At 38.7% G+C, this 18,503-nt stretch overlaps 1 protein-coding gene across 6 annotated transcripts in view; it reads right to left on the bottom strand.

Annotated features, from left to right (window-relative positions):
- The window catches only part of Pur-alpha (Purine-rich binding protein-alpha), a 184,530-nt gene that overhangs the window by 17,080 nt on the left and 148,947 nt on the right, over nt 1-18,503 (bottom strand). For all 6 annotated transcript variants that reach the window (XM_083132131.1, XM_083132134.1, XM_083132129.1 and 3 more), the window contains 2 exons: nt 2,993-3,108; nt 42-144 (listed from right to left, as the gene is read on the bottom strand). In XM_083132131.1, the coding sequence (XP_082988257.1) occupies nt 42-144; nt 2,993-3,108 (219 nt within the window). The remainder of the gene's footprint in view (nt 1-41; nt 145-2,992; nt 3,109-18,503) is intronic.

Below are 18,503 nucleotides of genomic sequence, written 5' to 3'. Positions count from 1 at the left end.
ACTTGTCGGACTGTGTATAATGCACTGAATAATCAACTTACCCAATGAAGCATAAAAATCACTAAACGTGGAAAGATGGTCTCTAAATTCTGCAGCTGTAGATAGGGCTAGGAATATTTGACTTCTTCTTCCATCGGCACCAATCTAAAATGAGGAATCTATGCTTTAACATAAACACTGAAGTCTTCAATATCATGCATTACAAACATTAGTATCATATGAACTGACAGCAAGGTTTGTTTCAAGTCAATTTATCTTCAGATAGGCTATTTGGGACTTGTTTCATAGCTGAAGGTGGATCTGAAACAATATGTGGTCCAACAAAACCATATAAACTGGGTACATGACATAGTAACTTGTAATCACTGTTAATAGTAGAAATATGAACATTTGGAAATGGAAAAAAAATATATTGTACAATTAAAAGCAGAATTCAAATTAATTATTATCTAATCGTAAAGTCAAATTATTGAAGAGTCCATTATCAATGTCACACATTTATAATGATGGAGTAGCTGCCGCAGGTGTATATATTATTTCCTTCAGCAGGGACTTCCAAAGTATTTGAGAAATTCGTCATGGGTTAGATTGCATTATTCTTACACTTAATGAGTGGCACAGGTTTAGATCATTCTGACAAATTGTAGTTGTGTTTTGTACACCTAAAACTATGCCTTTGGTAAATGAAGAAAACAACACGAGATGTAATATTCCACAACCACTTTAATTTAGTAATCTATGATTTCAATCTTAGGCAATTACATCAGTACTTTCACAAAAGAATGCTGGCTGGCTTGCACTATGCACCATCATAATCATATATTTTCAGTCTGTTGAATGGGAATGTGAGTGTGTTGGTGCATACCAAGACTGCATATGTTATAATTGGAAAAAAAGAGTAAATATCTTGTTTCCCAGTTGTTAATGCTGAGTCTATACCTAACATGTTTATGAAGGAAATGACACAGACTAATGTGCTGGTTTTGGGAGCACCCTTAACAATGGATGAAAGAGGATAAAGATAGGTGGAGTTTTTTTAAACTTTTTCAAGCATGATCAAACTGGCCATTTAAATCAATTACATTTCTTGAATTTATACTATTGGAAATATTATTCCTCACTGTTACTAAACAATCAAGTTTATGAACTCGATCATTTTGTTTTTTTTTGCTACACCTGTAGCAAAATAAATGTAAAGTCATCAGTTTCTTTTAGAAATTATTATTAAAAATGTATTAGCTGAATACAAATTATTCCTAAAATATAAATTACAAAGTTCAATTTTGCAGGCATTAACAACAACACAGAAGACACTGGAATTAATGTACTAAACCTATCATATGTGGATTATGGGTTAACTCGTAAAAACTATGAACAATGCTAATTTGCTTTCATTGTCATCAAATTGAAATTGCTATCACCTGGCTACCTTCAGCACTAACATCTACACATGCATATGATTCCAACTTATGCATAGGCTTGCCAACCCTTATCTTCCAGAATGACAAGATTTAATATTATTATTTTTATTATCTTCTCTTAATTTTCTTTGGATATGCATTTGCCGAGAAAAGAAATTTGTTACTGCAAACCAAACAATCATACTTTACAATATTATTTTGAAGGCCCCTGAAAAATGAGTCATTATTTAAGTAAGTAGTAGGAGCCTAGGCGCCGACTCCATAGGGCTTGGGGGGGCTCGAGCCCCCCCCAATATTAACAATGTGGGGGCAGAGCCCCTCAAATAATTTTGCTTAAGAGGATCTAATGTATTATTTTGCTTCTCTTGTAAAGTCTACTCTGAATTGTGCCACATGAACTTTAACTTTAAATACACATTTAAAATTTTCTAGACCATCAATTTGGGGGACTGAGACCACTAAACCATCAACTTTGGGGGGGCTATGACCAGAGACAGCAAAACACATGACTTATTACTATATACTAAGTATTTAATTATGAGTATTGTTAAAATTTTTACTAAAAGAGTTTCAAAAGACGATGTGCATGAACTAGGGTAGTGGATGGGACGTTCGGACTACAAATGGCTCTCACATGACATTCAGAACGAGATATTTCATATAATAGGGAGATCTGTTTTGCGCTCTGTGGTAGCAGATATTAAAAGTCGGGAATATTTTGCTATTATGGTTGACGAAACTTGTGACATATCCATCCGTGGACAATTAATATTTTGCATTCAAACTGTGAATAAAAATTTGATATTTTTGAGGAATTCATGGGCTTTTATTAGGGGTGTGCGGGACGGGAAAAATTTTCAATTTCCCGTCATCTCGAATTCTACACGTCATTTTCACTTTAAGTTATTTCTGGATTAAAAACTAACAATTTACGATAAGTTCCAGAAATTCACCATGCAGAAAACGTCGAGAAATAACGACATTTTAAAATGAGCATTCGGTATTTCCCGACTGCTCGGGATCCCAAAAAGTCGGGATCGGGACGGGAATTTTTTTTTTCCCGATCCCGGTTCCGACTTACCGGGATCCCGCACACCCCTAGCTTTTATGAGATTCCGAACACTGAAGCCAAAACTTTAAAAAGGAAGAGAGTGAGTCATTCATTAATTTATTTCAGTCATCAGAGCCCCTACCCCAAATAATTTTGACAAGTCGGCGCCCCTGAGTAGAAGGGAGAAATAGAAAGTTTAAACACATTAATTAAGCAAAGCGTCCACAGAAGAGCTGCAGAAAAACATAAAGGCATTGTTGCGTCAAAGTTTCAAGATTTTTAATTTCCCGCCACCCAGTTTTCTTTTATTATACAGATTAGTTCATAGTATGTATTCACAGTAGCAAGACACCCCAAACAGTTAACAGCTGATATTCAAGACATTAGTCTTAGATTAAAGGGTTTAAAGGTTGTAAAGAAATCTTCCAGAATTTTATTCTTTAAAGCCTGCAAGCCTACCTATGCACCTGCTACCCGAACACCCCAAAACAAATATGAACTGACATAGCGAGATACTCACTTCTGCTACTTTAATAAACCTTCCTCTCCTATTTTGTTTTACATCTAAATAAAACCTCTTGGACTGGATCTGTAACATTTTGGTGGCGAGCTCCTGCTCCCCCTGCTGTTGTTGCCCTGCGAAGAGAAAAGAAGAACAGGGGTCAGGAACAAAATATTCATAACAATTATAGGGCTGAAACAACGAATCCAAACACCATACCCAAAACCTTTTACTACTATCATATGACATTATTTTCAAATAAAATTAGTTATGCATAGATTTATTTCTTAATTAATGTTTCAATAAAGCAATTAATGTTTGATCTAATATTTAGCAAAAGTAGACAATCACTCTCTTCAAAATAAATTTTCTTGGCCACATACACAGCAGGGGTGTGAATTAATGGGGCACCTTGGATTGTGACCTTTACCAGGCAGAAACCTAACTGGAAAAATTAAAGCTTTCCAGCCATAAAAGGACATGAGTGGAAGGAGATGGCGTGATTTAACACCAGTGATGTGCGGTGACGTCGAAACTTGGGGTAGCAGTCAGTGGCATGCTCAAGGGTGGGAGGGTTGGTGTGCGTCACACCCCTCCCCCCTTTAGGGTCCAGTATTCCTAAAAAAATGTCAATAACAGGAAAAGATTGCAAAATGATGAATGAGTACTGAAAAAAAGTACACGTAACCCTCACCCACATTCGAAAATAAAAAACGATTTGATTACTAAGCCAGGGATCCTGGGTTCGAATCTCGGCTTCGCCATGGATATTCTTTGTGTGTGTCCCTTCATCAGTTTTATCATATCATCTTCGTGATTAGCCAAAAGTGGCGGAAAAGCGAAGTAAAATAAACCAAATCAAGCAATCAATGATTTGATTTCATTTTTGTTACTTAGCGTCACTTTTTTATCACAACATTTGGTTAATTGCGAAGATGATACGATACAATTACACAAAGAACACCCATGCCCAGGTCGGGGTTCGAACCCGGAACTCCTGGTGTCATAGCGCGCTGTGATAACCACTCCCCCACGGTTGGTTGATTTGGTGTTTTAAGCACACTTTGTGCACAGAAACAAAACAGGTAACATCCGAGTTAGTTTAGACAAGAAATAATTATAGTCTGTAACACATTTCTCTTTTGTGTCCTTACACTTTGATGCAGGATGAATACGAATATTCTAGCTTTAGGTGTAACGAATTGTCCCACGGTAGCATTTCTTCACTTGATGCTAACAAATTATGTTACACTGTGGTTTATCGTAATGCATATGGCTCATTAAATACAATGTGAAACATCTAGGAACATAAGCAAGAAATATCGCGATATTATATACTGCATTTAAAGTGTGATTTTCTAAGTAAAAACTGTTGTAATAAATTTTATATCCACGATAGAGAAGTGTATCTTTCTCTGCTCACAATGGAGTTGTTAAAGGTCCCGGGAGCCATCAATTCTAATGGGTTATATTGGGTTCCCCAACAGTATCGGATTTTTTTTTCTCGCACAATTTAAATTCGGTCCAAGTTGCGTATTGTTTCATTTCAATACGGAACTGGACCGTATTTAAATTGATTCGAGAGAAAAAAAAGGGTTCCTCGACCGTATTTAAATTGATCCGGAAAAAAGTTCCTGGTAAAAAAAAAAAAAAAAAAAAAGGTACAGCGTTCCCCTGTGCAAACACCCGGTGGTTCCAATTAAGGGATCGTAGATAGGCTATGTGAAGCCTGATATTCGAAGTTATTTGGCTGCGAGAGGTGTATCCTAAGAGGGGGTATAACTCTGACAAGCTACGTCTACACTTAACCAAGCAAGGGGGCTAGCCCCGTGAAATAAGAACAACACTCACGATTAAACTTTAAACACTACAATTGACTGGTCTGGCAAGGGTGTAGAGAAAATGAAAGACAAGGATAGAGGAACGTTCGTTACCTGTAGATCTCGAAGTGACGATCGACTCGTTGGTTCGTTGATGAAACTCTGATGAACTCTCCTGTATCATGTTATATAATATGGATCATTTCCAGTGTTTCAGTCCCGAACCACAACCGATAAATCAGTACTCCTGAATACTTCAGCGATAGCAGAGTGGATATCACCTCTCAGGCGATTGAGATCTGGCTACAGAAGTATATGTGTGGTCATGTTCTCACTCTCTAAGTTGGGGGGGGGGGGGGGGCAAGTATATATATAATTTCAGATACTGTAACGGAAATATAAGTCAGAAGATTGGAATGGCTAAGGGCATGTTATGCGAATGGATCGCAGGATACCTAAATGAGCAATGTATTGCATTTGAAACAAGCAGAAAGTCGAGCTGTAGAAGACCAATACTAAGGCCCACTTTAGATGGACGCATATTTCTTAACGTTTCTGCTACGATCGACTTCTACGTAAAGTGAAGAAATCTCATACCATTTTGATGCCATACCATATTCTATGACATAGTTCACAGATAGAATCGGTTCTAATTTCCTTAACATTTCGCGAGGCATAACCAATCAAAAGCGAGCTCTACGTCACAAGTAAAGATGTAATGGTGGTCGCGTGGATTGTAAACAACTATTGAACCAAGAGGAATAAGGTTTCCTACACAAGGTTGTTAAGGACATATCAATGGCGATGATTAAATAATACTTTATAGTGCATACTGTACACGTATGGAAGTTAAATTAGTTGTTTATATTGTAAACACCGGGCACTGGCTCATGGACACAAATATCTAACATCTCTTGAAGTGCTAATGACTGCTACTGACACCATCTCTTAATACACACTCCATACTATTTTTCATGATACAGATATTTAAGTTAAAATGTACAATATTCACTTCAATCATAGCGCCTACCGTACATTCCACCCCCGGCCAAAGCAATAAAACATGGGATCTGTTGACATTTAATGCAGATGCGGAAGGAATGTGGATTTTTACCTAATGTCAAGGGGGCCTGGCTACAGGCCTGGGTAGGATTTATGCTATCAAAACTGTTAAATGAAATACTTCCGTCAGCGGGTCTGAGATGGCAGAATGACATACAGGACAAACTGAAAACTGTACATGTGAATAATAAAGCACACGACAGTTCTGATTGAGGCTTTGTGCTCCAAATATCTGGCTGCTTGCCCCCTGCGCATTGGTCGGAATTGTGCAAGTCCCCAGCTGACTGGATGCACGTCCTTGCTGGCTCCGTTGCCAAGGTCAACTCGTTCAAGTTCCTCCTTTCGGGATGCCCCGTGGCAGCCTACCTGCACGACCACGTGCCGAGAAGGACGGTAAATAACAAAAGGTCCCTCCTGCGGACGGCCATGTTTAAAATGCCTCACGTCCAAAACACGCGGAATTACATCACCGCGTTACGCAACCCGAGGCATCCTCGCCATGCGGGCCTCTGGCAGGTGTCGTCAAGGTCGGGGGAGAAAGGGAACGCCTGCCCCAATTCCGACCTACAAACCGGGACGGCCTGCTAGACGGTGAACGACCCCGAACGGAATCAATACCGTGCGCCATGTCTAGCGTTCTGCAGCCGCACCGGCGGAAACCAGATTTGGACTCGACGAAAGAACGTTCTTGCCGTGGTAGCCTTTCTGTGCAGCGCGAATTTCACCTCCGGACCGGACCGGGCGGGCATGTTAAAAAGCACCAGCCTCGTAGCAGACACAACGGGACGCTTGATTGATGTGCATCGTATGCTGGTGTGCGCACGCGCTCCACGGCGCAACTCCCACGAGCGAAGCCAATAATACTACTCTTTTGCAAAGATATACTAGGCAAATTATCCAGCAATATGGTGGTTTCAAGTACTGCAACAACGAAGCGAAGAAAAAGCTTTCCTTAGCGAAATCATAAGTATATTTCTTAACATAATATAGGATGTAGGGAGAAATCAAAATAGCGATGTGACGATGCCGATTGTAGAGCAGGACAGGGTGTCTACAATTTCATAGACAAATTCCCCGACTTTCCCATACCAAGAACCTTTTTCTCTTCTTCGATCAAACCTTAATTTCAATTCATGTATTTGCACATGTGTAAGAAGACCACTTCATTTTAGCTAAGCCCCATACTTAGAATCCCACTAAACCAATTTCAAAGCAATAACGAGAAGGTTAACTGAACTGAAATTGATTGTTGGATAAAGGCATCAAGGTGAGCTATTATGCATTACTTGCCATGTATTGACTAATGGCAACAAAGAATTATTTTATATAAGAATTCGTAACAATGATGGCATAAATAATACATAATTAGAGTAAAAATGTGCCAATAACCACTTACTGTAGTAGATGTCTTCTTGAAAATAGTTCAAAACATGATCCCTTCTCCTAGAGTAGGCTATTTAATACGAAATGTACACTGTAACTCACCGGTAATACGCAGTATATCAAACTGAAGTATAGTTTGTTCACAACAAATTATAAATTTATTGCATTTCCATTTTCTTAGTTCAAAAACTTACTTTTAGTACACTACTACAAAAATGTTGATTTTTCCAGAAACACGGTCAATTTCCCTGACATTTTCAGAAAAGATAAATTCCCATGACTTTCCAGGTTTTCCAGACTGGTAGGCACACTGGCATAAGTATTATAAAGCACATTGTCCACCACCTGTTTGTTTTACGCAACGAGAGCTTCAAGAATTTAAACAATTTGCCAAACAAGCTATTGACAACCTCTACACCAGTATATGTAAAAATTCAGTCCTTAAAAAAGGCCTCCCAGATGGCGTAGTGGTAACGTCAGCCTTGTAAACAAGGGACCACGGTTCGATATCCGGCGGAGACACACAGTGATTCGGATCCCACATCAAACTGCAGGTCCAGTCCCGATTAACCTGTCTGTGCATAAAGTGGAATAACAACTAACTCAAAAATACGTTGGACGCAAGAGAAAAATTAATGAAAGTAATTCTGGACAATTTGCTAAGCAAATTCTTGTGCATCCCTTGTAGAGTGGATGCACAAGCACTAACATTTCTTTTGATTTAAATTTAAATAATTTTTATAAGCAAAAATCTTGTGTAGAAAAATATACAAAATACTAATAATATGAAACTGTAAATAGTGTAATTATCATTACACTGTAAATAAACATGGAAGCTGATATTTTTTAAACTATCATAAAAATTGCCAAAATTCAACTACAAAGACTATAAAAATATTTTAAGTTACAATTATAGAGCTACATTCAGAATGTTTTATTTTCACTGGAATTATAGTTACTGAAATTATCAGTTTCATTAACACACTCAACAAGCATTTCCATAGTAGGTTCATATATACAGTATCAGAAACAGAAAAATGTATATTTTCATATATTTTTTTGTTTGCTTTAATCAAACTGTTCAAATATTTTACAGGGCCGTTTACTAGAAAAAAGCCTTTCTATAAAAAACCTATCCATATGTATCGTCAAAAACCATACAAGCAATTTTAAGCGCTTTTTTCTTTTAAAAAATCTGATTTTTATTCACCCTGGTTGCAGCACTAGTGAATAAAGAAGGAAAAAGCGACCAGCTAACCATCTCCGCCACATTTTCTACACGACCTTTGGTCTACATTCTCCGAATATTACATACAGGGTACCTCAAGTATATTAACACGCACAGAGGATTTACTTTCACTTAAGTCCTGGCAGTATTTGGAACACCCTGCGCGCTGATACCTCGTTCAATCCGAGGTTTGTTGTTGTGATGAGAGCCCGTGAGCAGAGACGAAACTAAAGAAACAATCAAATGCTTCAAAGTGCTCTCGAACAAGGAAGAAGGGATTGGAAAACTTCAACAACAAACTTCCGGATCACGCACAACAAAGAAGTTAACAAAATAAAGAGAGAGAGAGACACCAAAATCTTGAAAAACAAAAGTTAAAAATAATATTATTTCAGCTAATAACCTTGCCAAACTGAAGCAGAGGCATCCAAATGAATAATAGATCGCGGACCACATTGCATCATATTTGAACTAACGATGATGCCTCAAAATAAAGTTGAGAGGTTTTGTAAGTGCAGGAGACTCAGGCTACCTAAAATATGTATTTTTTTAGTAGTAGCTACAATATTTCTGTTGATTGTAAAGGGAAATTCACCACGGCTATTCTTCTCCTTTCTTGTCACAGTCGTAACGCGTGCTGGATTTGATCTCTGTAACCGACGGTCCTGCGTTGGAGCCCAGTTGGGTTTTCAATTGTGAGCGAAATAGTTATTCATCCTCATCGCGATTGGCCTAGAGATGCAGAAAAGTAACGTATAATAAAAAATAGAAATAATAATATGTAATGATTTCAACTCCGTGATCAAAGCTGTCACCTAAGGTAAAAAAGATGTGATTATGTGGTGTTGAACGGTGTCATGAGTAGGGAACGGATTTCTAGTTCCATACCTATTTTTTCTACGTTCGTATGCTATTTAGAGATCTTTGCGTTTCATGTACACAGCACCCCTCTACTGAAATTCTATAAGACCTAAAATGCCTATATGAACCATAATGCCTAAGAGCCCTGTTTACCTGAAAAACAACTTCCCCCTCGAGCTATGAAATGTGAGTGCATAAAAAACAACGAAAATACCATTGACGAATTTTAAGATTTTGTCCTTGCATAGATGAATGAGATGTTTGTGGAGAGGTAGAGATTGAGTCATTCTGCAATGTTTGATAATTTTATTGCAAGGCTGCCAGACCTTTAGTCGGGATAGTCCCGACTTTTTTCGAAGTGCAGTCGTGATGCGAAAATGTCCCTTTTGTGTTAACTCAAATTCAGACATGTTCTTCATTATAAGAATCATTACTAATACGTATAATTTATGATTATGTCTAAACATAGAATTATCATGGATGTTCAGTGCTAATTGTATAAAAAAGGTAAAGTGCTCCCCTGTGCTTAGCACCACGCCATGAAGGCGTATAGGGGGTGTGGGGGTAACGCCCCACACTTCCTTGATCCGGTCGTGAGTGGAGGTGATGTGTAGTTGTAGTGCTAGTTGTATAAAAAAAAATAATGGAAACTTGATAACAAAGTGGCCACTCTAGGACCTTGATAAAATTCAAGTGTAATTCCCGGTTTTCAAGGCGGACTTTCTAAAAATTCAAGGGTAGAAGAAATGTTTCCTCTATTTCAACATTAGGTATTACCGCCTCGCACCACCCACACATATACCCACAAATATATTACAACAATATTACAATAATAACAATATAAATGGTCTGTGTGATCCTAATGTATCCAAAAATTCTAATTTAATGAAATGCTGTATATATTTATAATATTTAATTTAAGATGCAGAGTTTACATTTGCCATTTCATACTTACACTCGAAATACATCTACAAACACACGTCACAAATGTTACTAATCTACGAAAAATTGTTAATTGTATGAGAATTTCAAACTTAAATTTACCTAAGCAACTTCAAGATATCTTGTATTGCAATAATCTTCCGTGTGTTAGAGAGATTGTTCTGCAAAGGACACTAACAAAGGAAACTGATTGAGAGAATTCTGTTTTATTTTCCTCAAAAATAAAATGTAAACTGTGAAAAACTTGCCTCAGAGCATTTGTAAATAAGTAAAATTCAATGGAATTTGGATTAATAACGTAATTTTTCACGCCTACGGAGAAAAATTCACGCATAATTCCCGGAGCCAATAATTCACGCATAATTGATTCCCGGACTTCAAGGAATTCGCGGTGAGTAGCCACCCTGGATAACCTTAATTTGCAATATATACAGAGAATTGAATGTAAACAATAACAGGGTGGCTACTCTAGGGCGAACTTTAACAAATTTCAAGGCTACAAGAAGACTATTTCAACCTTGCGTATTACCGCCTCTCACCAGCCCCTCCACCCCACACACAAATACTGAATATTAACAATATGAATGGTGTTTACGATTCCAATGTACTAAAAATTCTGATTAGGGGTCCAGTGTTTGAATCCAGACCTGGGCATGGGTGTTTGTCAGTGTCCCTTCATCAATTTCATTGAATCATCACTCATCCTCATTTTCGATATTAGCCAAAAATGGCACAAAAGCAAAGTAACTAAACAAAATCAATCAATCAATCAAAAATTCTAATTCAATTCAATTAAACTGTTTATACGTATATTTAATTTAAGTACTGAGTTTACATTTGCCATTTCACACATACTCAAGACTCGAAATACATTTACAAACACACGTCACAAATGTTACGGGATAGACTAATCTATGAAAAATCATTAATTATATAAGAATTTCAAACTCAATTTTACCTAATCAAATTCAATATATATATTTCAATAATCTTCCGTCTGTCAGATAGATTGCTCTGCAAAGAAAACTAACGAAGATCGAGATAATTCTGTTTTATGTTCCATGAAGATTGCTTTCTCTTTCTTGATAAAAATAAAAGCTGAACTGTGAAATAACTCCCTCAGAGCATATATAAATGTGAATCAACTCAATTGGATTTGGATTAATGAAAGTTGCAATTTTTCACGTCTACAGAGAAAAATTCACGCAGAATTCCCAGAGCCAAAAATTCATGAATTTCCGGTGAGTAGTCACCCTGAATAAGCACCCAGTTGTACGGCATGTGGCAGCCTTTGCCTGTAAGCGACTGTATTTGTTTGTCTGGCCTTCGAGTTGAAAATTTTCTGTTACTGTGCAACTCTATAATTTTACGTCTAACTGCAATGCTACCACATGCTTACGTTAGTGTACTAATTAACGGGAGGGGGAATCCCAGGGATCCCCCCCACAATTTTTCTTATCCCTGGCAAAAGAAAATGTTTTTATCCTCCACACAGAAAATGGAATTAATGCATATAGTATACAATTTTGTTAACTATGGAACTATGTTTCGGAAAAATGGATATTTAACCCCACTGCGTCAGAAGTTTTACAAAAAGCTTCCAGCCTAGCACCAAGTAGAGTTGATTTCGTCAGCTTTATTCGTTACGAGGTAGATCACATTTCTCACCACACACAGTCATTGAACTGAAATGACAATAGAAATTTGGCCAAGTTTTCTCAGTAGTTCAATAGCTGTTTTTGTGTACGAGTTTGGTATTTCTTAGATGTAAATATACTGTTTCAATCTTACGTGTAAATGTTATCATGAAGACTGAATGTCCTGTTATAAGGCAAGGCAATAGTTTAATTTACTAACTGGTAAAATATTTTGACCTAAAAGGGATGAGGAGATAAGTGAGTGGAGAAGGTTACATAATTTAGAACTGCATAATATGTATTCATTTTCAGATGTTATTAGAATAATTAAATCAAGAAGGCTTAGGTGGGCAGGCCATGTGGCACGAATGAGAGAGGAAGAAAGAGTTTACAGGATTCTTGTTGGGAAACCTGATGGTAAGATACCTGTAAAAAGGCCAAGACGAAGATGGAAATAAAGGAAATCGGTAAGGATGGAAAAGATTGGATTGATCTTGCCCAGGAGAGGGACAGATGAAAGGCATGTGTTGCTGCAGGCAGCCATAAACCTTCGAGTTTAAGGCGAGGAGATACAGTTACGCACCATGTGTGCATTTATTTGAATATCGTCGGAATGGGCAATGCTACTCAAGAAAAACGTTGGGGTAGAAGAGAGTATGAATTTCTCCACATGTGGCAGGCAGGTCGAAGCGTTTTTCAAAGTTGATACGACCTGTAAAAAAATACGACGAATTAGAATTTTCGGAATCCCATGTATTCCTTATGGGGAATCAACTTCAACATCAAGTTACGTCTAATCAAATGGAATCACTTCTTCAAATTGCCCTCATCCCGTTGATATAATTTTCTATTCCATCGGAAGTTTGATATTCCCAAGATAACAAATCAAAAAATACTCCCATATGTCCAATGCATTTCTCCTTGCCTTCTGGCACAGTGTTGCCAAACCTGGGGCGCATAAAATAGCTAAATTTCGCCTTAAGTGGAGTTAAAACTGACTTTCAAGGAGCTAGATTTACGAAGTGCTTCCTAGAGTAATGTTAATTGTCAAAGGTGTGGGGCGCTGCTATTACCGTTAACTCTAAATTGATGACAATTTATTCTTAGTTTTCACCATCTAGATCCGGTGGCATCACCCATCTCATGGTTGTACGAAATCGAAAATAAAGGATTCCCTGATAACAATGTTATGCCAAATTCGCGGCAACTTGGCGCTATAAAAAAAGTAGCTGAGGATATAAAAGGGGATGGGGCGTCGCAGCCGGTATAACAATATCACGTCACGTGCAAAACGTATAATCATGGCAAAAGTAGGTTTATGTGGGTCGGAACCAGTGGTGGTATCATAGTGAGGCACAGGGGCGGGCGCCCCAGTTCACAGGCAAACAAGTGCACGAAAGAGCCAGATCTGGCTCCAAGAGAGCTAAGTTGGCAGCACTGACTCTAAGGGAAAAGCCGGGCGGATACTGTCCCGCATGCCCTTAAGAATGCTAGAGTTAGTTAACTGGTAACATATACAAATTTGCATACCCCAAAAAACATAGCCCCCGAAATGAAATTACAAATACGCGACAGAGTGGGCATCCCCTTCACAAACAACAAAATCGCACACTGTGGTTGGCGATCAAACAGCATTTCGGATGTTCTCTCTGCTCCAATTTTTTGGATCTGCCCACCTAATAAATCGTATGCACGGGTCTTACTATCAAGGGAAGTACTAACTGTTGCCTGGTAGTGTTGGATTACTTGCAAAGTAATGCTATGCAACTCAGACAGGATTTTGACAGAAAAAAGGCGTAAAAAAATAAACCGTGTGAAAAGTCAAGAGACGGAAAAGAAAACAGTCGATTCTGCTCCTCCGAGAATAACCGAAGGGCTTCCGGTCGCTTCATTGTTCACCAGAGATAAAAAGAGCACAAAAGACGGAGCCGTTTCCCGAGGCACCCACACAGAGCCCCTCGCTCTGCCCAAGCGATGACTCCTTGCGGCCGTCAATCAGCATCGTTCCTCTCGCTTGCCGCCAGCGGAAACAATGCAGACTAAATCCTTCGGAGGTATCGTGCTTTTTCTTCAACTGCACCGGCAGACAGCAATGCGATGGCCGATCGGCCATTTCATCTGTTCATCATAAGTTTTCCAGGCAACGCCTAAAGTCAAGTTGAGAGGAATTACGGAATGAACCAGAAGGACACGGAATGTCAGCACTGCTTCCAAACATCTAGAGGACAGTACTTTACACCAGGGTTGTTCAAGTCCAGGAACCTATAAATTCCAATGGGTTCCGTAACAGGGCACAATAAGTTCGGTTCAAGTTGGATATTGTTTCATTTCAACAACGAACTTGGACAAAATTTAAATTAACCCCGAAAGAAAGTTCCTGGACCGAATTGAAACACAGCCGGCCCCCGTGGCGGAGTGGTTAGCACATCGCGCTACGACGCCAAGGGTCCCGGGCTCGAATCCTGGACTGGGCATGGATGTTTGTAAGTGTTCATTCATCAATTTCATCATGTTATCACTCATCCCCATCTTCGCAAATTAGCCAAAAGTGGCACAAGAAGCAAAGTAAAATAAAGCAAATCAATCGAATTGAAACACTACGATAAAAAATGATTCTTTACGGTCCAGCACCCATTTACGCTTGCTGATTTTCTCTCCTGAAGAGGAATTGAATTCATTTACAATTCCTTGACCTTTAACAACTCTGCTTTATACGGAAGCACTTCACGTAACATTCCGGTTAGCATTTACGATAGTGATGCGAAGAGTGCAGAAAACGTTGGACAATATTAACAGCACGGAAGAAATACGAGTTGTGCGCTTTTCATATTGGTGAGAAATCACGTAAACAAACTGATCATCAATCTCATCCCATGTTCGAATCCTGGGTAAAGAATTTTGCTTGTTCATCAACTCACCATTCAGCGCTGTCGTCGCGATTAAGCTAAAGGTGCATTCCAGCGTTACGTGTGCGACATTTACACATAAAACGTAGGTTCTAGACATTCAATCGGATTAAAATATCCACAATGAATTGATTTCATAGAGTTATGAAGTACTTTGTGGTGTCTACCAACAAAACGGGGGGGGGGGCTTCATTATTATGACATAGCCTCAATGCATGAAATGTATTATATTAAAAATGTGGTATAGTTTCACTCATTTGTCTGTGAGGCGTGGCTGCATACATTAATATTTTTTGTTCATGAAATATGTAAATTATATGATTCACAAACATTTAAACCCGAATGCAGTTCAAAATAATAATTTTCAGACTGATCCACTTCATTATTTACTTGCAGTAGGACCACATTGCGTGGAATGCCCCTAAAGAGATAGGATAGCGACGTAAAATAATACAATAAGATACTTTGAAGTTTGGCAGCGCATGATGTAGAGCGACTTCTTCCATCGCCACGTTCCTCGGACAGGGAGGGACTTTAGGGCACTTGTTGTAATCCACTTGAAAGGCTGTTATATTTTTTTCGTCCCGGTATCCATTAGCGGACTCTAGTGCACGCCAAATAGCCACATGCTAAACACACGGCCATTAATTAAACGTTCCCTGAAATTCAACAGCTGAATATCGTTTCTTACTGTGTCACTTTGCAACTGCTATAAATAATGTGGGCACGCTACTGACAGTCAGGCCGGCACTTCATTTCATTTCAACCTTTCTCCACCGAGCTCTAATAGCTTCCTTGAAGCACATGCTAAAAAGTTTCGATCCTGACAACACTAAGGTACGCAGATATAGTTAATAGATTAAATGAGGACAAGAATCCCACTTTCTTAACAAAGCCTCTACTTTCGGCTTTTTAAAAACTCAGTTTACAGTGTGTTTTCAAACTGGAAATACGAAGGTATTAGTTCCAGTTCTAAGAAATGTCATTATTAAATGAAGGGCTCAGGGGTAAAACATGGTCACATTTTGGTCATTTGAGTTTATTAGGCGGATAGCTATAGTGCAGATAAATTATTTTCGTGTTGTGTTTATCAATTTCCGAAGGGTTCAATGAGTCCAATGCAAATTGAATGACAAGGAGATTACACGAGAAAATTGAAGGATGGCTCTTTTTTACTTTGTAACTCAATAATGACCAAAATGTCGCCACATTTTCCCAAGCTCTTCAAAATATTTGATTACATGTTGCCGTCTGTTAAAGCAAATTACGGTTTCCAAATATATGAAAAATACATATTCAGTGTAAATATAACCCCACTTACAGGTTATAGGTTGTTTGCGTTGCCAACATATCAGTGCTCGAAGTGCGGGTGAACGCGGACGGATATTATCCATCGTAAAGAAACTTTCCACAAGCATCCCCCTTGTCCTGCATTGTCCCCTTGAAGATTTACGCAAACATTCCCCGGCATGTTATAATTTGTAATGTACAGTGACCGGCAGTAAAAATTGACACCTAGATCCTGAAATGCTCGCTGCCCTGCAAGGCGTTGTGTGTGTTGCCTAACTTTACGGCGGTGGTAGAAGTTGTCACTCAAAATTTGCTAATTATAATGGAACCACAAGCAAAAAAACCTGTGCACCGTACTCCCGCGTGGAGGGGAGGGGCAGAGTGGACCATGCATCCTTGTGGTCCGAGCTGAACTGAGGAAGGGAAAGCTGCGCGGAGACTTCTCGTCCAAGGTTCATTTCCTTCTGGTCGCTCTATACAATCCACTTATAATGCACCAACGAATCTTCAAGTATTTTCGATGCCAAACAATGTTCCAAGTTTCACTGTGTTCTGTACATTTATTAATGTTTTCTTCCATTATAAACATTCGTCAGGTTCCACCCACCACAACGCATTCCAATCAAGACGACCCGAATTCCATTTCAGAGGGACTGAAGTGGTTCCGTTGAAAACTACAAGGCCAGGTCCGACTTAGCATTAAAGTGTACTTCAACAAAACTTTAATTTTAAGACATCTCTCCAAATGCGAAAGAGTCACCTTCACGTAAGGACACAACGAAGTGCGGCGAACTGTTCTTCCAACTGCAGCTCTGGGTCTATGCCACGGAGCGCAACGATGACTTGAGGCACGATGCTACGAGAGTAACCTTCATTCATTATACGGAACTAATTCTTCCTGTCTACAGGTTGGAAATTTCCATAAACTCGTCCGAATTCGTCGCCAACAGAATCATTACTTTTCTGGGAATTTCCAAAACGTAAGTAGTCAACACCATACTGCTCAACAGCATAGATGTGATTTTCAAAAGTAATTTTTTACAGTGTAACAGTTTACGCTGTCGTTATAATCAAGGGCAGATGTTCGATTCCAGGCACCCGACCTCCAAATCAAAAAATATATATTTACGGGCCACGCAACTGCAGGTTATAATCATTACCTATCATTGTCCATGATAAAACATTCAACTTTTTTTTATATTTATATTTGTATATTAACAGGTGGACTGTTAAATTTTAAGTTAGATTATTGCAAATTTCACGGTTAACTTAGTGTACGTTCTGAAGAAGACTGGAAGCGGCATAGGAACGAGGGGTACATTGCACTCCCTCAATTTTTGGGAGGGGTTACAGTATATCTCCTGAATTATTCGATTCGAATTGTACCTCTTGTATGACCAATGAACATCAGCACTTTACCAAATTAATTTAATGACGGTCTGAGCAAACTACAAGATTTCATTAGATCCAGTGGATGACAACTGATTTACACCTTTCCTTTTTTGAATATTTATCAACTAGCCCATAATCGAAGTATTACTCTTTATGATTGTCATAATTTATTTATTAATATTTAATTTCATGTGTACATAACAAAATATATTTTCAAGTAAAGTGGGACAGGGCATCGGCTTTTTAAGACAATAATTTACGGACAGTGGTTTCACAAAGGTTGTGCTCTAGAAAGCAAGATACAGTGCTGACTACACGTTACCCAACGAAATTCCACTTCGTCGGCGTAATTGCACCATGGAGTTTAATTGTTATTGGCATGAACGTCCGCAGGATTTTTTCCAGGGAGGGGCAAGGAAGGTATTTTTTCCGGGGGGGGGGGCAACAGCATATTTTCCCCAATAATAATGTTCATCCCTCACAAAACATTGCTTAAATTTGAATTTATCATGTTCGTGCAATAATTAACACACATTATTGTGTCTGAAATTAAATTATATGTGAAATATGTAATTTTTGGTTGACTTTCGTTTTCCAGGGGAGGGCCACGGCCCCCTTGCCCCCCCCTTCCGGACGCCCATGGTTGTTGGTATTATTTTCCACCATTTATTTTAACCATAAATAAGCCATGGATTAACCTATGTTTTGTGTATAAACTATTAATGCCTTTAACAAGTGAACAACAGGGGTTGTCAGAGCAACCGCGAAAGGGATTAAGCGCGAAAGTGAAATTTTCGCGGTTAATCCGTTTCGCGCTTATTCCGGTGTTCAATTTTGGTTTCGCGATTAATCCGTTTCGCGTTTATTCCGTTCGCGCTTGTTCTGTTTCGCTCTCGTTCCTTTCGCGTCTAATCCTGTATTGCATTTTGCGGTTGTGCTCTTTCGAGATTATTCAGTTTCGCGATTATTCTACCGCCCTAACAACAGAGAGCTTCTTTTAATTTGTCA

The sequence above is a fragment of the Lepisma saccharinum genome, chromosome 12 (genome assembly GCF_977018435.1).
Source record: "Lepisma saccharinum chromosome 12, izLepSacc3.1, whole genome shotgun sequence".
NCBI lineage: Eukaryota > Metazoa > Arthropoda > Insecta > Zygentoma > Lepismatidae > Lepisma > Lepisma saccharinum.
The sequence above is the reverse complement of the archived record's forward strand: the minus strand, read 5'-3'. Positions and strand labels throughout refer to the sequence as shown.